Source organism: Syngnathus acus, chromosome 11, assembly GCF_901709675.1.
Source record: "Syngnathus acus chromosome 11, fSynAcu1.2, whole genome shotgun sequence".
In the NCBI taxonomy this organism is placed as follows: Eukaryota; Metazoa; Chordata; class Actinopteri; order Syngnathiformes; family Syngnathidae; genus Syngnathus; species Syngnathus acus.
In genome coordinates, this window is record NC_051096.1 from 2,168,462 (window position 1) to 2,191,226 (window position 22,765).

General features: G+C 51.7%; 6 protein-coding genes across 6 annotated transcripts in view; 4 read left to right on the top strand and 2 right to left on the bottom strand.

The window, feature by feature from the left end:
* The window catches only part of LOC119130207 (fibrinogen C domain-containing protein 1-like), a 559,732-nt gene that overhangs the window by 110,762 nt on the left and 426,205 nt on the right, over positions 1-22,765 (bottom strand). The window lies entirely within an intron of this gene.
* bop1 (BOP1 ribosomal biogenesis factor) lies at positions 1,873-5,699 on the top strand. Its single transcript, XM_037264312.1, is given in 17 exon segments — positions 1,873-1,986; positions 2,368-2,458; positions 2,461-2,519; positions 2,594-2,650; positions 2,786-2,940; positions 3,010-3,127; positions 3,197-3,298; positions 3,360-3,572; positions 3,648-3,809; positions 3,871-3,951; positions 4,016-4,085; positions 4,322-4,454; positions 4,542-4,719; positions 4,794-5,085; positions 5,161-5,245; positions 5,313-5,420; positions 5,492-5,699. Coding segments are annotated over 17 exon segments (2,172 nt in total). The 3' UTR covers positions 5,646-5,699.
* On the top strand, positions 6,066-8,094 carry wdyhv1 (WDYHV motif containing 1). Its single transcript, XM_037264233.1, has 6 exons — positions 6,066-6,276; positions 7,022-7,121; positions 7,229-7,279; positions 7,352-7,500; positions 7,590-7,714; positions 7,792-8,094. Exons 1-6 carry the CDS (start codon positions 6,218-6,220, stop codon positions 7,914-7,916), a joined length of 609 nt encoding a protein of 202 aa, XP_037120128.1. The 5' UTR covers positions 6,066-6,217; the 3' UTR covers positions 7,917-8,094.
* Positions 8,536-13,237, top strand: lrp12 (low density lipoprotein receptor-related protein 12). The gene is made up of 11 exons (XM_037263830.1): positions 8,536-9,166; positions 9,331-9,387; positions 9,454-9,589; positions 9,660-9,862; positions 10,049-10,296; positions 10,354-10,503; positions 10,591-10,812; positions 10,895-11,161; positions 11,237-11,439; positions 11,503-11,635; positions 11,774-13,237. The coding sequence occupies exons 1-11, from the start codon at positions 9,124-9,126 to the stop codon at positions 12,698-12,700; spliced, it is 2,589 nt and encodes an 862-aa protein (XP_037119725.1). The 5' UTR covers positions 8,536-9,123; the 3' UTR covers positions 12,701-13,237.
* Positions 13,295-20,417, bottom strand: LOC119130440 (regulating synaptic membrane exocytosis protein 2-like). Its single transcript, XM_037264299.1, has 28 exons — positions 19,740-20,417; positions 19,537-19,589; positions 19,339-19,458; positions 19,160-19,259; positions 18,955-19,078; positions 18,844-18,881; positions 18,636-18,781; positions 18,319-18,449; positions 18,089-18,260; positions 17,868-18,012; positions 17,733-17,792; positions 17,543-17,657; positions 17,371-17,478; positions 17,258-17,311; positions 17,121-17,189; positions 16,990-17,049; positions 16,818-16,918; positions 16,147-16,731; positions 16,031-16,069; positions 15,920-15,942; positions 15,759-15,850; positions 15,552-15,677; positions 14,923-15,098; positions 14,371-14,506; positions 14,194-14,306; positions 14,019-14,120; positions 13,707-13,846; positions 13,295-13,632 (listed from the first exon to the last, which is right to left on the bottom strand). The coding sequence occupies exons 1-28, from the start codon at positions 19,753-19,755 to the stop codon at positions 13,441-13,443; spliced, it is 3,336 nt and encodes a 1,111-aa protein (XP_037120194.1). The 5' UTR covers positions 19,756-20,417; the 3' UTR covers positions 13,295-13,440.
* On the top strand, positions 21,740-22,554 carry si:ch211-191i18.4 (uncharacterized protein LOC799350 homolog). The gene is made up of 3 exons (XM_037264280.1): positions 21,740-21,896; positions 21,967-22,122; positions 22,188-22,554. Exons 1-3 carry the CDS (start codon positions 21,813-21,815, stop codon positions 22,302-22,304), a joined length of 357 nt encoding a protein of 118 aa, XP_037120175.1. The 5' UTR covers positions 21,740-21,812; the 3' UTR covers positions 22,305-22,554.

Sequence of the window (22,765 nt, forward strand, 5' to 3'; positions counted from 1 at the left end):
AATATAAATATAATAAGTGTGTGTGTGTGTGTGTGTGTGTGTGTGTGTGTGTGTGTGTGTGTGTGTGTGTGTGCGTGCGTGCGTGTGTGTGTAACATAAGTAGATGTAGCTAACGTATAAATACTGTAAATATGTTTTTACAACTTTTTTATTATTAGAACAACTTTTTTAAAACTGTTATATTTTTATAACAAGGTACAATACTGTAAATATGGTTCTAGAGCGCTTATTATTATCACAACTTTTTTTTTTTATGAAAAGGTGCAAGTGTATGTACTGCAATTGTGTGGACACTCCCTGCCTTCTGGTGCCTTGTGGGCAATTTTCATGCCATAATTCCTCAATTTAGAAAGTTTATTATAAATTGGTGATTTTGTTTTTAATTTGGAAAAAATCTGCAATGTACTGAAGCCGCGATAAACGAACCGCGATGTAGCAAGGGATTACTGTATATCATCATCATTAGTAACCGGAGGGTTGGTGGTTTGACCCTAGCTCTGTCACAATCAGGTGTCGTTGTGTCCTTGGGCAAGACACTTCACACACCTTGCCTCCATGTCGCCATTGAAAATGAGGCAGTGTTACCTTACCTGGTAAAACATTGAATCGATAAAAATGAAAAAAAAAAAAAAAATGAATACAAAAAAAAAAAAGCGGCGCCCAATGAAAGAACGAGCGCCATGCGCGCGTTCGGGTGCATTCTCATCGTCTGGGAGTTCACTGGGGGTCAAACTGAAAAAAGAGTGAGAATAAAGTCTCAATTCTGACTTTAAAATTATAATTCTCACTTTTTGACTTTAAAGTCAAAGAATTCTCACTTTAAAGTCAGAATCCTATCACCCCTTTTTTTTTTTTTTCATCACCGGCCCTAATCCTCTTCCGTACCGATCCATCTCCAAAATAGCAAATTACTCACCTAACGGGGTCCATGCGGCGCTCAACGCAAGAATACGCACAATGCGCACGGCCAGTGGCGTTCTCATCGCTCACGGGAGAGGCGATTGCACAAATAGTTTGCAGACAACAATTCGACTCCTAAGCAAATGATGGACGGACTATACTCGTGTTCTGATGCCACTCGGACGTCGGCCACCACGTGACGTCACAAAAAGCTCCAAACACGTTTGCACGCCTTAATTTGGTCCGATCGCGCAACTGCAGCGCGCCGGGCGCTCACTGTCGCATTGCTTTGAGAGCGTCTTTGTGTTTTAGGATGGCTTTACTGCTTCCACTTGCTTTCTTTGGAGGCATGATTAGGGGTTATTACAATCCTCAAAGTAACGAAAATACAATAACGAACGGAGTCAGTCGGCATCCGGGCCGCGCGGTCGGGTTTTCTCGGGTCCCCCCGGCTCATCTCGCGAGGTTCGACCTCCGAATTGTGTTCGACAACCGGAGCAAATCTCGAATTCTTTGTTCGAATTCCGATTTGTTCGAGAACCGGGACGTTCCAAAGCCGTAAACTAGTTTACTTTACCTTGCAGGTATTTCGAGTTAATTGGACCATTCAAGTGATTAGTTGAATACCCTACTAGTATACTTATTCATGATATTCTAATATTTCGAGATAGGATATTTGAGTTTTCTTAAACTGTATGCCATAATCAGCAATATTAAAATAATAAAAGGCTTGCAATATTTCAGTTGATTTGTAATGAATCCAGAATGTATGACATTTTTGGTTTTTTAATTGCATTACAGAAAATATGAACTTTATCACAATATTCTAATTTTCTGAGACAGTCCTATTTGGCGGAAGGTAGCATACGCCAGATTTGTGTGACGTCACTAGTGGGGTTTGTCATTGGCCGCCGTTCCGGTGTCGATAAAGTTTTGCGTGTGACGTTGCTTGACTCATTCACGTGCGGTACGATGGCGGACACGCGGAGTACCAACGTGGATGAAGACACATCGAAACTTCCAGAAATGAACCAAAAGAAGACGGAGAAAAACAAGCGGCTTGCAGAAGACGACGAGCACGAGGAGGTGACGCGCCGACGCGAAACACAACCGGAACGTATCTAGCTAGCCGGCGGCTATCTGTTAGCATGTGGTTCCGAAAAGCCAGCCAAAGGCTGAACTGGAGCGGCTTGCTCCAGGCTGGCTCCAATCAAGTACCAACCCGGCTCCAGTCAAGTCTATTCAAATGTTAAAAAGCAAATGAAAGAAAAGAAACAGAACGTCAAGATTTCCCACATGGTTGAACGTATCCACGCCTCAAGTTACCTTCGCTAACTTGATCAAACGTCGAATTGTCTTGATCGATGCATGAAACACTGTCGAGACTCGCCTACTGTGCAAACTGTCACACAGATTTGAGTGACATGCGTTCAATGTAACTACACGTGTGCTGTTTACATGTTGCAGATGTTCGGCGTATGCAACGAAGAAGACGAGGATGGGTCAGTGAGTGAGGAAAGTGTATATTCAGGACTTGAGGATTCGGGGAGCGACAGTGAGGGGATGAGGATGATGCAGAGTTTGGCTTTTGCAAGAATGAAGCCGATGAAGCGGAACAGGTAGCGTTACTCGTCGTTCTCCCCGCAGCATCTCCCGCATCTGCTTATTGCTTCTATTGTGTGCCCATTTCCAGAAGGACGGAGGAGGCCAAAAGAAGGAAGAGTATGAGGTTGACTCGTCCGACGAAGAAGTGAGATGTTTTCTTAATCTCATCAAATGCAACAGAAATGCAGTGTGAAAGCCAAGCCACAACCATCTGGTTCCCCGGTGTCGGAATGATAAAGTAGGAGCTCATCTTTTGGCCGTTCTTTGTCATTGTCGTCAGGACATCAGGAACACAGTGGGGAACATTCCCATGGAGTGGTACAAAGACTTCCCTCACATTGGCTACAATTTGGACGGCAAGAAGATCTTCAAGCCCATCCGGAACAAGGACGAGCTGGACCAGTTCTTGGAGAAAATGGAGAACCCTGACTACTGGTGAGACGCCGGCGCGGGAGCTTGGGGGTCGCCGGGTGTGGATGACGCTAACGTGTGGCTTGTGCGCAGGAGAACGGTTCACGACAAGCAGACGGGAAGCGACATTGTGCTGTCTGACGAGCAGGTGGAGCTGGTGAAGCGGCTGCAGAAAGGACAGTTTGGAGACGCCAACTTTGACGAGTTCCAGGTAAGGTGCTCTCATCGCTTTGCTCCTCTGGCCGTTTGCCACGCTAACAGCTGCTCTGGTGGCCCTCAGCCTTCGGTGGACTTCTTCACCAACGACGTGATGCTTCATCCCGTCACCAACAGACCGGCTGACAAGCGTAGCTTCATCCCGTCGCTATTGGATAAGGAGAAGGTAATGTACAGGTGCGCTGGATGAGTGGTCTGGCGGCGTGACACTTGCCGCCCGCCTTCAGGTCTCCAAGCTGGTCCACGCCATCAAAATGGGCTGGATCAAGCCTCGCCGCGTGCGTGACGACAGCCAGGGCCGCTTCTATGACCTTTGGGGCAAGGAGGACTCCTCTCTCCTGGCCCAACACAGGATGCACCTGCCTGCACCCAAGAACCCGCTACCCGGCCACCACGAGTCCTACAACCCTCCGCCCGAGTACCTGTTCACGGACGAGGAGGTAACATCCGCCAGGGGGCGCTCCGTTCAAGTCTCCGCAGGGCAGCGACATCATCACCCTCGACCTTGTCTGCAGCGCGCTCTCTGGGAGCAGCAGGACCCAACTGACCGAAAGCTGCCCTTCGTTCCCGCCAAGTTCTCCAGCCTCCGGCAGGTTCCGGCCTTTCCCCGTTTCATCCACGAGAGGTTTGAGCGCTGCCTGGACCTTTACCTGTGTCCTCGCCAGAGGAAGATGAGGGTAACGCCTCCCCGCCTCACTACAAATGGCCGGGCTGCTTGCTTACTAAGCTCTCCCGCAGGTCAACGTGGATCCAGAAGACCTCATTCCGAAGCTTCCTAAACCCAAAGACCTGCAGCCCTTCCCTACCACGCAGTCGCTGGTACGCACACGTACACACCCACGGCCCGAGATGAGGTGTGACCGCTATGTCTTCCTGTGTTCAGATTTATCATGGTCACAGCGCTCTGGTTCGGTCCATCAGCGTTTCTCCATCGGGACAGTGGCTTGCCTCAGGTAGGTCACTTGCTGGCGAGCAAGCAAGAACGCACGCTCTTTCTTCTCCATATGCTATTGTTTTATCAGTTCTCCTCATTTTTACGAGTCGTCCCACTACAAGTAGGCCTTCATGGCTCCAGCTTGCGGATTGTCTGACCGGCTCGAGCCGAGTCGGGTTGAGACTTGGCTCGGTTTGAATGACTGGACTTTTGGCAGCAGCTCTCTCGCCTAAGAAGCTGCCACTCCACTTTCAGGAAGTGACGATGGCACTGTAAGGTTCTGGGAGATCAACTCGGCTCGCTGTGTCAAGATGGTCCGGGTGGGCGGAGCTGTGAAGAGCTTGTGTTGGAACCCCAACCCGTGCTTATGTCTCCTGGCCGTCGCCTTGTGAGGCTCCGCTCCCACCGCCTGGCAGAATACCTTGCCCCGGCCCATCTGGCTCTTGGAAGACCATCTCCGTCCGTCTCTCCACAGGGACTCGCTGGTGGTGATCTTATCGCCCGCGCTCGCCGAGCGACAGGTGGTCTCGTCCTCTGAACGTCTGCTCGTCGCTCACCTGGAGGCGGAGCCCGCGGTGGGGCCCGTGACTTGGAGCGACGTGGAAGGCGAGGAGCACCGCCAAGGCCTGCGCTTGAAAATCCAACATCCCAAAGTGCGGCGCTCGATTGAGGCAAATGCGGCAAGGATTCGCGTTATTGCTGTCTCACAGAGCATCGTTGTCCCTAGGCCGTCAAGCAACTGGCGTGGCACGCCAAAGGGGACTACCTGGCCTCGGTCATGCCGGATCACTCCAGCCATCAGCAGGTCTTCATCCACCAGCTCAGCACCAGACGCAGTCAAAACCCCTTCCGACGCAACAAAGGCCTGGTGCAGTGCGTATCCTTCCACCCCATCCGGCCCTACTTCTTCGTGGCCACGCAGCGCAACGTGCGCATCTACAACCTGGTCAAGCAGGAGATGAGCAAGAAGCTGCAGGCCAACTCCAAATGGATTTCCAGCATGGCCGTCCACCCCGGAGGTGAGTCACGTCAAGCACTCGCCGAACTGATACGCGCAAGCGTGCATACCTAACATCCGTGTGGCCGGCGCTCAGGCGACCACGTGATCTGCGGAAGTTACGACTGCCGACTGGGCTGGTTTGACCTGGACCTCTCCACCAAGCCTTACAAGATGCTCCGGTAGGTGACACGCTGAGCCGCAGGTCCTGCCTGGGCTGACTTTCACCGTTGCACCGTTTCCTACCAGGCACCACAAGAAAGCAGTGAGGGCCGTCGCCTATCACAGAGTTTACCCGCTCTTCGCCTCAGCGTCCGATGACGGCTCCGTCATCGTCTGCCACGGGATGGTCTACAAGTAACTGCGCACACACACACTTTGACAAGTTTCACGCACGTGCCCACACTAACGCTGACCCTTTCTTTCAGTGACTTGCTGCAGAACCCGCTCATTGTTCCAGTCAAGGTTTTAAAAGGTCACGTGGTCATTCACGAACTGGGTGTCCTTGATGTGACCTTTCACCCCACGCAGCCTTGGGTCTTTTCATCGGGAGCGGACAACACCATCCGCCTCTTCACCTAGTGGCCCCGCCCACCTGCATTGCTTTTTTAATTAAAAAAAATTGGGGGTTCTGCTCAAGTTTTATCTCTTTTCAAAACCATCCGTTCACTGCGAGACCGTGGAATTACACCTAAAGCTTTACGTGGAAGGAAAAAAGTAGCTTTTTTACACTAGAGAACAACTTAAAAGTTATTTATCACATGGGCCTCCAAGAGAAGCTTTTGAGTTACATTTGAAATGGGATAATCACATTTACCGCAATGCAAACCTGCGTTTATTGCCGTCTGAAGTAAGCGACACGGGTCATTTTATTTTGAAAGGTAATCGGTTCTGGTGTCGACTTGAAGCGGAAGCTCGATGTCATTGAGACCAACGACAGGAAAAAAATTGGGGGCAGAAATGACATTAAAAGATGCTTTTTAGCTTTCGTATTGCGACAGGTTTGGCAGGAAGAAAACTAATGATGGGATGGTAGGTACGCTGGTTCACACCTCAATACACTAGGTGGCGGTAATGCACCTTGAAGGTGGAGCACCCTGCCGTAAACTACAAAGAAAGAAGAAGCTTTACGTCACTTTTTGTGTTGGTGCAAAATGACAGAAGACAGAATCACGCCGGGGCAGGACGAGTGTGCTTACAGCAGCTGTTACTGGTAAAAAGAGTCAGTCGCGTTATTGCCTGACATTTCATCAAGACCAGGGAGTCAAATGTTTACTTTCTGTGTATTGCTCGTCCACATTTGATTGAGTGCGATCGATCACCATTTATGAACCTTCCCCCTGAGCCATAGACAGATGGCTAGTCTAAGTTTATATTTTAGCCTGACTCGAGACTAAAATATTAAATTAATTAAATATTCAATACAAAAATAATCAAGTTGTATAAACGGTGGCTAAATGTTGAATTACTAAATTTCAGCTCAATGTTCGTGTAGTTTTGATTTTGATTATATCTGGACGTCTAAATCAAAACTAAAGTTGAAACTCTCTGGACGAATGAGTTAAATTAACTGAATAATGTATATTGACCAAAAACTATAACCACAAAACCAGATCAGTGTTAAATAAAATATCAGCTTGCACAAATGGCGATCGGGGACAGTAGCCTAAATCTTAAATAAAATGCATGGACGAAATCGTACTATCAGAGGATGAATTTCTTAATAACGCCTTCGCGCTAGGAGGCAGCAACGCTCTTAAATGTAAGGTACTGATGGAGGATATCAACTTTCAAAAATATTTTATACCCGCACCCACGTTCTTGCAACACAAATAACCCCAACATTTTAGCTCACCTCCCTCTTCTATTTGCAAACTTAGTTGACTACCAGACATGTTCTTTTACCCGTCAATCAATGTTTCCTTTCCTTTTCTATCATTACCGTTGTGCCTTTGCAGTGAAGAAAACGTGTGGAATCTTTGCGAGTTGGTCCGTCGGGAGAGAAGTGCGCCTCTCCAAGAACTTTTTGTGGTGTTCATCTCTAACGACAACAGAACGGTGAGATCGCAGTCGTCTTATGTGGGCGGCCGACGCGCTCCCAAAAGCGGGACGTGAACACGTTCTGGATGATGGATTTTCCTAAAACGTGCTGCTTTTGCCGCCAGGTCCCGTTGTGGAAACAGAAGTCGGCGTGCGGAGAGCAGCCCGTCATTTGGGTAGGACGGCGCCGGGCGACACGCTAGCTCGACGCGATCGTTCCACGCGAGTCAAGTGTGACGTCTGTGTAGGATTATCACGTGGTTCTACTTCACGTACGGGCCGGGTTCGAGGCCACCGTTTACGACCTGGACTCCGTCCTGCCATTCCCCTGCGATCTGAAGCTTTACGCCGCCCGCGCCCTGCGTACTGACGGGAGCCTTCGGCCCGAGTACCACAGGTAGTTGCCCGAGCCGCTGAAATGAGCCTTGGAAAGTCGAGGTAGGAAGGAAGAAGGAACGATCCTTGACCTCACTTAATGTCATGCAGGAAGTTGCGTGTGGTCCCCGCTGACTGCTTCCTGTTGAACTTTGCCTCGGACCGGTCGCACATGAAGAACACTGATGGGTCCTGGAAGATGCCCCCGCCGCCATACACCCCAATCTCCACTGCAGGTCAAAGTTCATGTGTAGAAGACGGGCATTGAGCTAACACCCTCCATGACCTCTGTTGTAATCTTTTTCTTATGCAGACTCTCACATGAACCTGGAAGACTTTATCTGCATGGATCCCACCCGTGGATGGGGCGACATTTTTACTTTGGACCACTTTCTGCGGCACTACGTTAAAGACTTGCCATTGACATCGTTGTCATAGTGTGTGAGTGTGCGTGAGTGTGCGTGTGTGTGATGCCATTGCGAAATGTGTTTAACATATTTACCACAGTAAAATACGATTTGACATTTTTCACGTGGGACTCTGAATGAGAGATTGTTTCTCAATAAGCACAATAAACAGCAGTCTGGTTGAATCTCATCTGAACAACAACAAAAAATGTGAGCAGAGTAGTAAATATACAGAGGTGCGCTGCTGTCACACCAGAAAAACACATGATCAATTTCATGATTGAATCTAATAATGCATTTGGCAAAACAAGACAATTCCTGATCTGGTTCAGGTGATCTGCAGAGGATGATGACGATGTTGCACCTCCCCATCCTTTTTTTAAATAATTTATTTAACATTAGCATTATTATACTATAGTGCAAGTAATTTTGCTTGATGAGACATGAAAAGGATTGCACCAGTGACCTACTTTGCTTTTTTCACGTTTTAACGTGATAGCTTGCAATTGTTTTTAAACCATATTTTTTTGGCTTCCTTTTTTACACACGCACGCACACACGGTGTCGGAACACAAAACAGGTGAGCGTACCCCTTTACCATCAGCGACCCCCTATTTTTTAGGATTTCGTTTTCCTGCCGTCACCGTGTTGTGACGTCACGAAGAAGGCGTGGCCTGGTTGTCGTCAAACAAACAAACAGCAGCTGCTGCTCGAGACGCGAAGAAAAAAGAAACACAAATTTGCATCTGCGGGTTTCTGTCATCGTCGAACGCCTCGAGATGGTAGCAACGGATACTCGTCGCGTTCCGGCAAACTGGTCCGGTCCCGTTGGGCCTCCGCGTAGGCGCTGACGAGCTCGGCCGGTTGGTCGCTTAGCTGCGTTAGCATGCGGTGCTAATCGGCCTCGGTGAGCTAGCTTTGTGTTCCAATCTCGCCGGCATCCCGGCAGGCGGGTGTAGCATGAGCTTCTCGCCCGCCCACTTGCTCATTCGTCCCAGGCTGCACAACGCCAAATTTTGCATTTGTAGACAAAACAATCGGCACTGTGCAGGCTTTTGATCTCCGAGGACATCGTTTGAGAGAAATGATGGAGCATCCTGCTTTGTCGGGCTTGCAATAGCGAGAGAGAGCCCGCCCGCGATCCCAGTCTCTTTGTGAATTCTTGATCTTAGCTTAGCCAGCATCTCTGTCGATTCCTGCTAAGCTAACTGCACATTCGTGACCTTGGACTCGTCGTCATGGACGCCATCGTCTGGGGTGTCTTCTTGCTCTTCTTAACAGGTTAGTTGACGTCAACTCAACGCGCCGTCCTTGTTTTGAAATCTGAATGTGCCCTTTGCATTGTTCATGTTGGATGCGGTTAACATCAGCTCGTGTCGCCCTGGCAACGATTGCTAAATGAACTCATTTTGCCTGCACGATGGCGTTAAAGTCTGTTTTTGCAGGATGCCACGCCGCTTCTCAGAGGAACGATAACGTTCTGGTGTCGGGCATTTCCAACGGTGAGCACCAAACACGGCGGGGGCGTGCGTGGGATCTGGCCGGTCATGACTCTGTGGCCTTTTCAGCGTGCGGCGAGTCGTCGGAGCTCCTCCGAGCATCCAGCGGGGTCATCGCCAGTCCCGGTTGGCCATTCCAGTACCCGACCCGCCTCAACTGTAGCTGGAACATCAGAGGCCGACCCGGTGACAGGGTCACCATCAGGTACGGTGCCTCGGCAGCCGCTTCGCTCCTCGCTGTGCCTCACTGCACCTTTTTGGTCCCTCCTCTGCAGCTTCCAGGACTTCGACCTGCAGGGATCACATCGCTGCTCGTCGGACTGGATGTCCATCAGCAGCTACAAGAACCTAGACGGTCTGCGCGTATGTGGCTCCTCGCTGCCACCTCCGTACATCTCCTCGCAGGACCACGTCTGGATCCATTTCCGCTCTGACGACGCTCTTTCGGGAAAAGGCTTCCGGCTGTCCTACGTCACAGGTGAGGTGAAGAGGGTTTTGCAAAAGTAGAAAGACTATTACTGTGTTTAATTTATTTATTTATATCTATCTATCTTGCGTCTCTACTACATGAGAGCGCCACTATGCACGATGCCCTCTGGTGTGTGTGCGTCATCCCATAGCAAAACAAAAAATTTTTTTTTTTTTATGCTTGCTTTGGTGACAGGTAAGCCGGATGTTTCCAGCTGCGACGTGGACCAGTTCCACTGCTCGAACGGGAAATGCATCCCCGACTGGTGGCGTTGTAACTCTATGGATGAGTGTGGCGACAATTCGGACGAGGATCTGTGCGTGGACTCACCGTTCTCCTTCCAGCCGTGCAGCCTGGACCAGTTCCCGTGCTTGTCCCGCTACACGCGAATCTACACCTGCTTGCCTCACAGCCTCCGTTGCGACGGCAGCATCGACTGCCAGGTGGGGTCCGTCTCGACTTGACTTTGACTCCCCTCTAACCTCTGCCGCCTCTTTCAGGACCTGGGCGATGAGATCGACTGCCAAGTGCCCACCTGCGGGGAATGGTTACGCAACTTCTACGGCTCCTTTAGCTCTCCCAACTATCCTGACTTCTACCCTCCGGGGAGCAACTGTACCTGGCTGATTGACACTGGAGACCACAGGAAGGTACGGCGGGACAAAAGCGAGCGGACCTCCCTTCTGCTCGCCGCCAGAGCCGCTCTGAAGGCTACCGTTCGTTTCTCCCTCCGGCAGGTCATCCTGCGCTTTACCGACTTTAAGCTGGACGGCACCGGTTATGGCGACTACGTCAAGGTGTACGACGGTTTGGAGGAGAACCCTCGGCGCCTTCTCAGGGTTCTGACGGCCTTCGACTCGAGGGCGCCGGTGGCCGTGGTGTCGTCCTCCGGGCAGCTGCGTGTCCATTTCTACGCCGACAAGATCAACGCCGCCAGGGGCTTCAATGTCACCTACCAGGTTGTCCTGACTGGGTGCGATCCGAGCCAGCTCGGCTGCTGCTGCTCGGCCGCGGCTCTACGCCTCTATTTGGGTTTCGCAGGTGGACGGCTTCTGCTTGCCCTGGGAGGTTCCCTGCGGGGGCAACTGGGGATGCTACACGGCGCCACAGCGCTGCGACGGCTATTGGCACTGCCCCAACGGCCGCGACGAGCTTAACTGCTCCGCCTGTCAGGAGGACGAGTTCCCCTGCTCCCGGAACGGAGCCTGTTACCCGAGATCTGACCGTTGCAACTACCAGAACCGCTGCCCCAACGGGTCTGATGAAAAGAACTGCTTATTCTGTCAGCCTGGAAACTTCCACTGCAAGGTATTCTACCCGGCGTGCGCAAGCATCTGTCTCTGCCGCGCAAACCTGCAAAGTTGCGCTGTCATGTGTGCACAGAACAACCGTTGCGTGTTTGAGTCGTGGGTGTGCGACGCCCAGGATGACTGCGGCGACGGCAGCGATGAGGAAAGTTGTCCCGTGGTGGTTCCAACCAGGGTGATCGCGGCTGCCGTGATCGGCAGCCTGGTCTGCGGCCTGCTGCTGGTCATTGCGCTGGGCTGCACGTGCAAACTCTACTCGCTGCGCGTTTCTGAACGCAGGTGAGCTCCATGGACGACGTCTTTTGCGGCCAGTTTTTGACGCACGCCACGCTCACCCTGCAGGTCCTTCGAGACGCAGTTGTCCAGAGTGGAGGCAGAACTACTGAGGAGGGAAGCCCCGCCCTCCTACGGTCAGCTGATTGCTCAGGGTTTGATTCCGCCTGTGGAGGATTTCCCCGTTTGCTCTGGGAGTCAGGTAAACACCCACAGAACGAATGTGACTCCCAGGCAGGACGTTTGCTCACGTGGCGTCAGACGTTGTCTTTGCGGTCGGGGATACCGTGTTGTCACGCCATCGTGACTGACTTTGCCTTTTCTGGCTCTTCGTCCTCAGGCATCAGTTCTGGAGAACCTGCGTCTGGCCGTGCGCTCTCAGCTGGGCTTCACCTCGCTTCGGCTCCCTTCCGCCAGCAGTCGCTGCCGCCGAGGCCTGTGGCGCAGCCTCTTCAACTTCTCCCGGTCTCGCCAGTCGGGATCTCTGGCTCTGGTCTCTGCCGACGTCGAGGACAGCGGCGCTACCGCGAGTTCCGCATCGGACCCGCCGTCCCCGGATTCGGACGACACGGACACAGAAAGCGAGAGGGTGAGGGAGCGCGGTGTCGGGGCGGCGGGCGGTCCTGTCGCCCCCCTGCCCCACAAGAGCGCGCCCGCCACTTCAGTGGGGGCCACCGTTTCGTCGACGGCTTCTGTGACCCCCGCCAACCCGCCAGCCGGCATTTGCCGAGTCCAAAATGCTCCCGGCCAGGCCACGGTCGCTGTGGAAACAGCCGATTCAGACGCGGAAAGTCACGGTGACTCATCCCGGCTCCGAGCCCCACCCGCCTCTACCCTGCACCGTCTGACCCAAAATCTGCACCGCCTGGCCAGGAACATTATGACTTCAAGTCGCGTCCAGCAGAACCAGACCTGGGGCAATCACAGTCCGCTACGCCAGCTCGATACAGGAAGGGGGGCGGAGTCAACTGAGCAGCAGCAGAGCGCAGACGAAGATGACGTGGAGCTTTTGATCCCGGAGTCGGACTCGTCGTCGTTTGGCGACGTCCGCCAGCCGCTCCTGGACCCACAGCCTTCGCGTCCGTCGCGCCCGTCGCGCTCCTCTTCCACGGCAGCTCAGAAGGCGCGACATCAGGATGCGAGCGGTCCGCGGGACGGACCCTGCGACTACTGCGGGAAAGTTCACACCGCTCAGATCCCGGACAGGTGTCTGGAGGTGGGAGGCAAGATGGAGAGCAGCGACGACGAGCTGCTTCAGCTATGCTAACGGGCTTGAAGGCTAACCTGCTGCCTAAACCGGCTAAAGGGACCATTGTGAGAGTGGCGGCGGCTCCACGCTCTGTCACTAACCTCGCCGTGCTCACATCGCCAGCACCGGTGACTGAGAATGACATTGCCGACCCGCTGTGTCCCGGGCCTCGTGTTGATTGCCCCCCCCCACCACCACCCACCCACCTCCGATCAGCTGACCTGTCATTCATTCTGTCCTTCATTCTCCAAGGACGTTCAGAGCAAGAAACACACCTTTGCATCTTGATGCTGAATCCAATCAATGCGTTGGTGTGGAAAAATTGCTTTCATCTCCCCAAATCGTGAAGCGGTGTCAACTTTTGCAGATATTATTTCCATAGAAAAAGGTCCTCGATGTCATGGGTATTTTTTTTTTGTCTTCTCGGTTTTGGTACCTTGGCTATTTATTGTTAGCGTTCTTCTAATTGTGGTGTTCTCTGACCTGCATGATTACTTGACGTTTTTTCCCTTTGGTTTTTCAAACTGACTTATTAAATTTTGAAATGCCGCCTTTTTTGGATACATGTGTTCATTGTGAAAGATTAGGTTGAGAAGAAAAGAGCCACCAGACTTGAGAATATTCACAAGCTTTATGGAAGATAAACTGAAAGCAGTGTCCTTGCTCTGGCCGTTTTATGACTTGCTAGCCTTTAGCTCGCGCTAATCCAGGCCGCAGCCGACGAGGCGCTTTGCACACGTCCCCTTTTTTGGTTTGCTTTACGGCGCGCTGCTGCTCTCCGTCTCCTTATTCGTCAGCGGTGCCAAAGCGGGGTCCACCAGGGAAATGGCGGGAAACAGTTTAAACCAGCCAATCACCATGATGGACAGGTCCAAGTCATCCAGTAGAACTTGAGCAGCGCCCATGAAGGATTTATGGTCCATCTTGCCATAATCACCCCACACGATGATCTGAGCATTTGGGTAACGGCGTGGTGCACAGGTCAGTCCCGCGACAAACGTTGCAGCCCACGTCTCTGCCTTACCTGCAGAACTTTGCCTTCTGGATTCTCTTCAAACTGCAGCTGTTGTTGATAAAGAGGATCCAGCGTTTTTCGGGCCAGACGAGTTCTTCGTTTCAACAGACATTTGCCGTTGTCCATCAGGTAGACCTTCACATACGCAGCTGAGCCGCAGAGCAGCTTGTCACGATTGCAGCCACGGAGCTCACGAGAACCTTATCGTGGGCTCAACTGCACTTGCTCGTAATTTGCGCTCTAATACGAAACTTTCCCTAAAACTTGGGAAAATGCCAAGAACCTTCTCGGAGGAACCTGGGTGTTCTCTGGAGAACTTACCTGGTGTGTTTTTGTTTCCTTGTTTACCCACAAGCCCCCTGGCCCGGATCACCTCCACATCGAGGCGCTCCTTCCTGTAGACCATGCCGATCTGGATGTCTCCTGAGCGGCACAATGGCATCCATTCGATATGAACCCAATTTGTTTTCCAACTTTTATGATGATTGGTCAGTACCCATGGGAGGCGTGGCCAACGTCTGCCTGCCAGCCAGCTGGGCAGGACCCAAGCCATCGAGGAAGCCAGTGAAGTGTTTGTCTGAGGCCAGCTTGACTCCCGGAAAGATCAACCTGAAAGGCAAATGACAAGATGAGAGTAATCTGTACACGATGCTGTAACCAGAATGACTCGTACGCGCCGGGCTTGGGGTCCTCTGCGTCTGGATCACGGCTGGGCTGGCGGGTGAAACGAGCCTTAAACTCCACAGCCAGTCCGGTTTCCACGCTTCTTTGAACGGGAAGCCTCACCGCTTTCTTCTTCTTCTCTTCCTCTGAAGAGAAAAGTGTGCTTAGGCTTCAAAAGTCTGACTTTTGCTTGATTCCATTTTTGATTCTCGGGGCTGCACAATATCGTGGGAAAAGAATCGATTTCGCCATATGGCCATATCGCATGCGATAAGTTTCAGTTGCAATTGGATACTATATTTGACACTTTAGTCTGCATACCTGTCCAATAGTGGAACATTATCTCATGGAATTACAATAAATCAGATAAGAATATATTAAGTTTGTTTATTTTGTGGCATGAAAAAAAAAGGAAATCATTAAGTTAGATCATAAAAATTTCTTTATGCACCTGTTCACGTTAATGATTGCAATAATATAAATACCATAACATCCATATGGCATCTCGCATGTTTTGTTTCCCGACATGGTGCACCCCAGTGGGAGGTCGAACGGGACTCACCCTCCGGATTGAGTTGCGAGGCGCTTTGGCTCTTTTTTCCCAGTCCCACCATGCCCATCACCCGAGCGCCCAAACTAGATCGCCGCTTCTTGTCATCATCATCATCGTCGTTACGGCTCAGGGAACAAATGTCGCCGCCCGCATTGGCGGGCTTAGCGGCTGGTGCAGCGGCCGACCTGTCGGAGGTTGGACGACATGTCAAAATGAGAGGTTGCCGGTACAAACTCAGTTAAAGGCTGAACGTATGACATTGACATACAATTATGCACTCTATTTACCATCTTAATCGAATTGGATTTTTCTTATCTGACTTTGACGTTTTTTTTGGAGGGGGTGCATGCAAATTGGTTCGAATTTGACTGACGATGACAGTTTACCTGATGTCCCAAAATAGAGGTGATGAACTGTAACTTTTCAATGACAGGAGCGCACAAAAATAACAATGACAGAATCACGATGACAGTTTGTGTCGATTTGGAATAACGACAAACTGATAATGTCGATGACCTGTCCGCTGGTGAATGCAAATTTACCGACAAACCCATCTCTGCATTCGAGCATGAACTTTTCGTTTGAAATGATAGGTCAGGATCTCGAAAGACTAAAGGAGACGCTGTGCTGTCACTTACTTGGTTGACTCTGGCTCCTCCTCTCCTTCCTCCATGGAATCCTTGGTCTGCAGGGTGGGTTTTTCTGCCGATCCCATCCCGGAGTCCTCAGAAGGAACGTCCAGACCCTCCGAACCGTCCACCTGGCTGCATCCACCAATAAGAGGAGAGTTTGAATAGGTCCACTGGACACGGCGGCTGCTACAGTCATCACGACAGCGTGGTCACCTAATGCTTTGAAGGTTGTCGAGGATGGCGGACTCGGTCGACAAGTCGCTCAAGTTGCTGAGAGATGACTTCAACGACAGGCTGTCCCGTGTCTACGCACCGACGACGCCAAAGGTCAATCAGGTCCTGCGCCAGTCGTGCCATTTGCAATGCGGTCTCACCTTGTCTGGATCCTTCATCTCACCTGCAGTCGCCAGGAGGGAGAATACGGAAACGCCACTCAGGTGAGCTGCTATGACATCACACTCTAAATGCTAAAGATGCTCATGTACCATTTGCTGCTTTCGTCCTCTGGTCCTCCCATGTGACCTCTGGGCCAAAAGTTACAACGTTAGATGGCGGGCTTAATTGGCAAGGTCACATGGTGCCGTTTTGACCAATCACTGACCTTTCCTGCTGCTTCCAGGCGTGGCAGAGCGTCTCTCCGGCTCTGATACATTATCAATCATTGCGCACGCACCTGGCGTCTGAGGGGGTGGAGCTGGAGAGCAGCTCGCTGCTGGGGGAGCTGGAGAGCAGCTCGCTGCTGGGGGAGCTGGAGGAGCTTGATGACACGGGGTGGGCGCCGGGCGAGGGTCTTGAGTCGTTGTCAAGTGTGGGGGATCATCTTGCTGAGTCGTCGTTACAAGAGGGGGAGAGGCTTGCTGGCAAGTGGAGGGTGCAGAAGTTGTGCTCAGCGGGGGCGGGGCTTGTTGAGGCGTTGACGAGCCTGCAAAACTAGGTGGATGGGATTCGACAGGGGTCGGAGGAGGAGCTGGCTTTTGTGGCGCAGTAGCGGAGGATGATGCCTCAACGGCGCAAGTCGGGTGATGCGATTGTAGCGGTCCGCTAGGAGGCGGAGCTTGTATTCGAATGAGCGGTGGGCATTGATGGCTGTCACTGGGAGGAGCTTGTCTGTGCAATTGGACGGGGGAGCGAGGAGTTGGCCAAGCACCAGCTCCAGTTGCTGCTCCTTTAGCAGCTGTGGTCAAAACTGATGGATTGCAGGATGAGAGAAGAACAAAGACTGGACAAACAGAAGAATCAGAAAGCAATGTGATGTCCATCTGTTGGTCTTACGTGTGTCCGGCGCATGTTTGGGCGGGACTGCGGGCAACTGGCGTCCTCGGCGGCCGCAATCGGGGCTTCCGCAAGGACTCATCTGGAGCGACCCATCGACCCTGTCGGAAGAGCAACGGCCACCATTCGTCGTCAACCCCGTCAACGGCTTTGTCAGGACTGACTTATTTACCTCAGCAGCTCCTCGTCAAAGAGTTCTCCTTCCCAATGTAAGTCTGGGATAAAGTTCTGGCTGAATAGCAGAAGGAGAGCTCAGGGTGGTTGAACCTCAACGCCACCCCCCCAAAACCTCTCCGGGCTCACCTTAAGTCCTCAGCGCTCCCGTTTGCCTTATAATTGGGCCAGGAACTGTTGCACAATCCTCCAGAGTGACTACACACAAACATCAGAAGCTACTTGTTTGTACAGCACGTGAGCATTTTGTGGGGAGTTTGCCGTACCAGTCGGGAAAATCAAGAGAGATGGCTCCGGACCGCCTCCTCCTCAATGACCCCCTGCACACACGGACGACGTTAACCCAGCCGCCGAACAACAGTTTCCACTCATCTCTTACTTATCCAGGCTCCCGCGGCGTCCGACGTCCGAATGAGCTCGAGTGATCTTGGAGGATCGTAGTAGATGGACGGCGTCGTTGCGATACAGCGGATAAAGAGGGGCTGCGCTGCAGGCCAAGCGGTGAATTAAAGAGACAAATCGGGCATGAGCTGGAGGCAGCGGAAGATTACCTGTGGATTGGAGATGAGCACCTGACCGGGTTTGGGTCACAGCGCAAGGCGGGAGGGGCCAGCGGCGGCGGTGGCCCGCGTTCGGTGTAGAGGTGCCGGCCGCCCTGCCGGGTGTCTGTGGATGAAGAAGTAAGATGCCGTGAGATGCACGGGGATGTGTCGCCGATGCGGGCGGGGAATTGAAGTTTACCTAATACGCCGTCCTCGTAGTCATAATCGGAAAAGTCTCCGTCGCTGAACCTATGAAAACCTGCAGAAAAAAAAGCGGGAAAACCTTTCATGGACTTCCTCCACTGGTTCGCTGTTTTGCTCTCGGCGTACTCACTATGCAACCTCCCGGGCGACAGTCGTCTCCTCTGGAGGTAGGGAGAAGTGTTGACTCGTGGCAGGGAGGCAAAACTACTCCTGTGAAGTTTGAACCAGTGAGGCTGATCGTCCAATACGGTGCTTTTCTCCAGCCCGATCACAACCTGGACAAGCACAACACCGACAAGGGCTGCACATGTGCTCCTCCAGTCATTGGGGAAGCGTCTCAAAGGTGCTCACCTCTCCAAGGAACTGACTCCCTTCCTCAGCGACTCCAGCCTGATCCCACACGGTCAACTCCAGCGCACGCTCTCGCAAGTCCCGTTCGTGGACCGGACAGTACGCCAAAGTCTGATTCCACCGAGGTTCTGCCAGTTTTTTCACCGTCTTTGTCCTCCGCTTACTCTGAGCACTGGTGAGGAAACCAAGTCGCATCCACCACCTTGGAATTACTCCTTTGACCTTCTCACCTTCTGTCGGGAAGTAAGTAGATTTCAACGTAAAGGTTCCGAGGTCGCCCGTCGACCCGGACGGGAAGTTCTTTAGCTCCCAGGACGGTGACCATTAACTGATGGCCAAGTTTATCGTACCACAGCTTCACCTGCAAGGAAAAGCCAGAAGAAGCCGAGTATTCATAAAACGTCAACATTCAAGTGAACGAGGGGGAGCGAACGTTTGTTTTTCCCAAAATCCCGTGTCTTAAGTTAAGTCCGAAGCACTTCAAACTCTTGGTAGTGAAGGAAATGCGTGCGTTCGAGATAGTCCATGCTATAGATGTCTCACTCACCTGAAGTCTGGGAAGCAAAACACGCTTGCTCGCCGTCTGAAACAACAATGGCAAATCTCGTTTCGGTTGATAGGAACACGGCGTGGCATCTTGCATCGAGACCTGAGCTTGCATGGCGTTTGGACTTATGGGAGACTCAAAGGAACCTGTTTCGAAAAGATAATCTTAGAACCTCTCGATCAAACTTCACAGTCGCTCAACAACTCACCGGAGACGGGCTGGCGATGGGCGGAGTCTGCCGCTCTGCTTGACATCACAATCAGGGGACAGTCGTTAGTTCGGCGGTTACTCGTTCCTACTCCGGACCACGTGAGCTCACCTGATTGGTCGCGATACCAACAGCTCCACTCGCGGCTCCGATTGGGACTCCAGGATGATGTTGTAAACTTCGTCGAAGGTAGCTCCTTGTAGAAGGTGACCGTTCCACTCCAGCACTTGATCACCTAAAGGAGCACGCCCCGTTACCGGAAACCCGTAACGGGAGGCCCCAATAACAATCTTGGCATGCTGTAAGGCTGCATCACCTGGTCGCAGTTGTCCCACAATGTCCGCCAGACTCCCTTGTTTCACTTTAGTGATGAACGCGCCCAGGTGACCGGAATCCGTCACTTTACCGCCAACCACCTGCAAAGATCAGAGAATCTCAGCCGAACACGTTTGAACGGATGGATGCGAGGACATGGCGATCAAGTGAAGAACAAGCCTTGAGCCCGAGCAGCGCGCTGGCGTCTGCATGAATGGATCCGTCCTTGGTGGTCTTGTTCAGCAAAATACGGCCAATGAGACACTCGCCGTCTGTGGATGGTTGCCATGACACCTGTTGCTGAAGGGTGAGAGCGGGCGGGATGAATTTGCGCTCGCCGGGCCGCAGCAAACATCGAAGGGGCGGTACTCGGCTTACCGTGGCGATGGCTTCGCCGTCATGCCACCAACGGCCTTGGTCCATATCGTCTCCTAGCGATCGGCCCGGAGAAAAGGCGGAAGGTCAGGCGTACTTCCGGCGTACTTTGTCATGACATCACACATTCATCATTGGTACCACGCTCGCTCAAAGGGGAATCCAAGTCGGCGAGAGTTCAGAAAAGAAAACAATACAGCACTCACTCAAAGATGAACGCATGAAGAACAGAACGCGTGAACGTCATCCAAAATTGACACTGTCATTCGACTTCACCGGCACCAGCGCTCGCGCCGCTGCCCTTTTGCCTTCATTCGTCCGCCACCGGAATGGTCAGAGCAAAAAATAGAAGCCGGCTAAAGTTTTGTTCTGGACCTCCCGTTCGGATGTCAAATGGCTGGAAGACTGGCGAGTTGGCGGCCATGTTGTTGCTATTCTGGCGTCTCCACGGTGACGTGCAGGCACGGCACGCCGGCCAGCTAATCCACCTCCCGCTTGCTTAATCCAATTGAATGCCAGACCCTGCCCTTGCCATCAGGGCTGAAGATCCGGGGGCTTTCACCCTCGGAGCTTCCGCCAACTTTTGGGAGGGGGGGTCGGCCGCAAGTGTCGCGTCCCTTGTCTTCTTGACGAGGGTCTCGGCCGAGTCCTGGACAGGTCAGATTGAGCCTTGACCCAAGTGTCGCACGAGCGCCTCGGCCTGAGAAGAAAAAGATCCCAGATCAGCGCTTGTAATCTGCTCGCTGACTTGTGGTCCAATCGCGGAGAGGCCATGCAAATCGTCAGCATGACGCTCACTTTCCTGTCCGCCCCGCGCCACTTTTCCTGATCGGAGCTAAGAAACTGACACCACCCGCAGCGGCCCACCCCATTAACAAGTCATCTGACCAGCACGCTCACGTTCTACTGCTTTGTCTGTTGTTAGCGTTCATGACTAGCATGTAGCCACCTAGGTCTTGGTGGGGTCATGGAGAAGTCACCAATGAAAGCCTTCCCTTTCTGATTTGACCTGAAAGGCATGCTCCCGTTGCTAGGCAACCACAATAACTTTGGCATCAGGACCAACAACATCATGGACGTCACCTTCTGTGTCGCCTGCTAACCTGTGAAGCAGCACACCTTTCTCCAAACATCAGAAAGCTCCGCCTCCTGTCAGATATACGGAGGACCAGAATTGAAATTCTTGACCCCACTGTCTTGCACGCATTCTGTCAGCGGGAGAGAAGCCTTACTTGGTGTCCACAAGCTTCATGAGGTCCTCAATGCAACACAACCAACACAAAAACAGTACATGAAGCTCAATCGGCATGTTTGCAGCTCAGTGCTTAGCTCCGCCCCCTCGGCCTTGAGTTTACCCTATCTTGGAATCAATGCCGGTCTTGGAACGCTCACTAGATGGGCTGCTTCTCGACATTTCATGTCACTCGTACCCTGCTTTGCTGTGAGCCACATAGAGCAGCAAGAGAGCAGCAAAGTCAATGAAGATGACCACCATGTGGTCAGGTGTCCGCAGGATGCTTTGCAACTTGTGTTAGCATTAGCTACATTTAGCAGCGCTAAACCTCTGCAAGCTGCAGGATCTGAAAATCTGTTAATCTTATTAAAGTGTGTGTGCGTGCGTGCAGGTGGTGATGTATGAAAAAATACGTAGCTCATGTGACAGCACAGCTATACGACGATTTTTGTTTGTCGATGTTGTCGACATAACACCTTTTGTGTTTTTGCGTTTGATGTTCGTTATTTTAGACCACAGGTGTCAAACTCAAGGCCCGGGGGCCAGATATGGCCCGCCACATAGTTTTTATGTGGCCCGCGAAGACAAATTGTGCATCAAATTCGTGTGTCATTACTAGAATTGCAAATTGTCTTCACTTTTAATATCTTTTTTTTAAATATTTGACCAGTTTTTACTCATCTAATTTGAAAACGAGTTATTTGTCAGTTTGTTTTGTAGCTTTTACTGTATATAATATGAGGTGCTCATACATTTATTTGGGTTGACAGTCATAATGGCCCTCCGAAAGAAGCTATGACTACAATGCGGCCCGCGAAAAAAATTAGTTTGACAGTAATCTAAATAAATGGTCTAAAATTTAGACCATCGATGGATTTGGAGAATGGCGATAAAGATGATTGGGATGAGCACGCTGTATGGGAGCGGTCACGTGACTCTGAGCAACCTAAGAGGATTACTCTTGTCTGTTTTGCCTTTTTGTGCAGTGCCGTCGGCTGGCTGGATGTGTAGATGAGCAGCGGCAGATGAAGACAAACGCCGGCAGATGAAGACGAGCGCCAGCACGTTGCTTGTGCTGCTGCTGACCGGGGCGTGTTTACGCGGGGCCATATGCAGCCTGCCCACGGAGGTAGGCCACGCGCACCCTCAGGCGGCCATTTTGTCGAGCCAGCTCGGGGGGCTGAAACGCGTTTGGTCAGTCATGCCAGGTCACCGGCGAAGCGGCACCGCGGCGCACCATCACCGGACGTCACCTCGACGACATCCGGTCGGGTTTCGGGACTGGTCATCGTGACAACTTTCGACGACTTCCCGGACTTTGTCGCCGCCTGAGGAGGCGTCGCTTCAGTTACCTGGTAAATATTTGGTGCTTTCTCACCAGCACTGCAGGGCCTAACATGCTAGTGGTTTGTCACTGCAGTGTCACAAAGCCAACTACTGCTGGTGGGGGCGGAGCCAGGGCTCGGATCAGAGTGGCCAGGTGTGCCCATGTCCGACAGGGTCCAAGTGTTCCCGTGTCTTCATTCGCAGCATCTGACCGCCGTCTTGACTCAATTCCTGCCGCCAATCATTCCTTCAAATTTATTGCCCAACAAACATTTTCATGTTGTTGCTGTTTGACTGAAAAGCGATGCGCTGATTCTGATGGCAGCATGATGTGGTTTGGAGTACATGCTTTGTTTGTTGTTCGCCGTGACAAAGAAAACAACTTGTGTCACATGGGTTTTGAGCTGCCGTCAGTTTTGATCGTCAATATTTGTGACGATGATGACGAGGAGGAACGTTGGGTCACGTCATAATTACAATAGCAAACAACAATAATAAGATCTTTATTGATCAACAAGATGCAAGCTCAGATGTCACAGTAGTGGGATAGATAAATAAATAGATTAATGGCTCAATAAATTAGCAATAGTAAATAAGTTCAATCAAGTGTACAAACAAATAATAACTTCAATCAAATATACACCTCTTTAAAAAAACGGTCAATTTTTTTGT

Coding starts and splice junctions, on each gene's coding strand:
- wdyhv1 (XM_037264233.1), top strand. CDS start 6,218: ATGACAGAAGACAGAATCACGCCGGGGCAGGACGAGTGTGCTTACAGC. Junction 6,277..7,021: donor GCTTACAGCAGCTGTTACTG/GTAAAAAGAGTC, acceptor GTGCCTTTGCAG/TGAAGAAAACGTGTGGAATC. Junction 7,122..7,228: donor TCTCTAACGACAACAGAACG/GTGAGATCGCAG, acceptor TTTTGCCGCCAG/GTCCCGTTGTGGAAACAGAA.
- lrp12 (XM_037263830.1), top strand. CDS start 9,124: ATGGACGCCATCGTCTGGGGTGTCTTCTTGCTCTTCTTAACAG. Junction 9,590..9,659: donor GGTGACAGGGTCACCATCAG/GTACGGTGCCTC, acceptor CCTCCTCTGCAG/CTTCCAGGACTTCGACCTGC. Junction 11,440..11,502: donor CTGCGCGTTTCTGAACGCAG/GTGAGCTCCATG, acceptor CTCACCCTGCAG/GTCCTTCGAGACGCAGTTGT.
- LOC119130440 (XM_037264299.1), bottom strand. Junction 19,260..19,338: donor GCGCGCTGCTCGGGCTCAAG/GCTTGTTCTTCA, acceptor TGATCTTTGCAG/GTGGTTGGCGGTAAAGTGAC. Junction 17,793..17,867: donor GTCGCCCGGGAGGTTGCATA/GTGAGTACGCCG, acceptor TTTTTTCTGCAG/GTTTTCATAGGTTCAGCGAC.
- si:ch211-191i18.4 (XM_037264280.1), top strand. CDS start 21,813: ATGAAGACGAGCGCCAGCACGTTGCTTGTGCTGCTGCTGACCGGGGCG. Junction 21,897..21,966: donor TATGCAGCCTGCCCACGGAG/GTAGGCCACGCG, acceptor GCGTTTGGTCAG/TCATGCCAGGTCACCGGCGA. Junction 22,123..22,187: donor GGCGTCGCTTCAGTTACCTG/GTAAATATTTGG, acceptor TTGTCACTGCAG/TGTCACAAAGCCAACTACTG.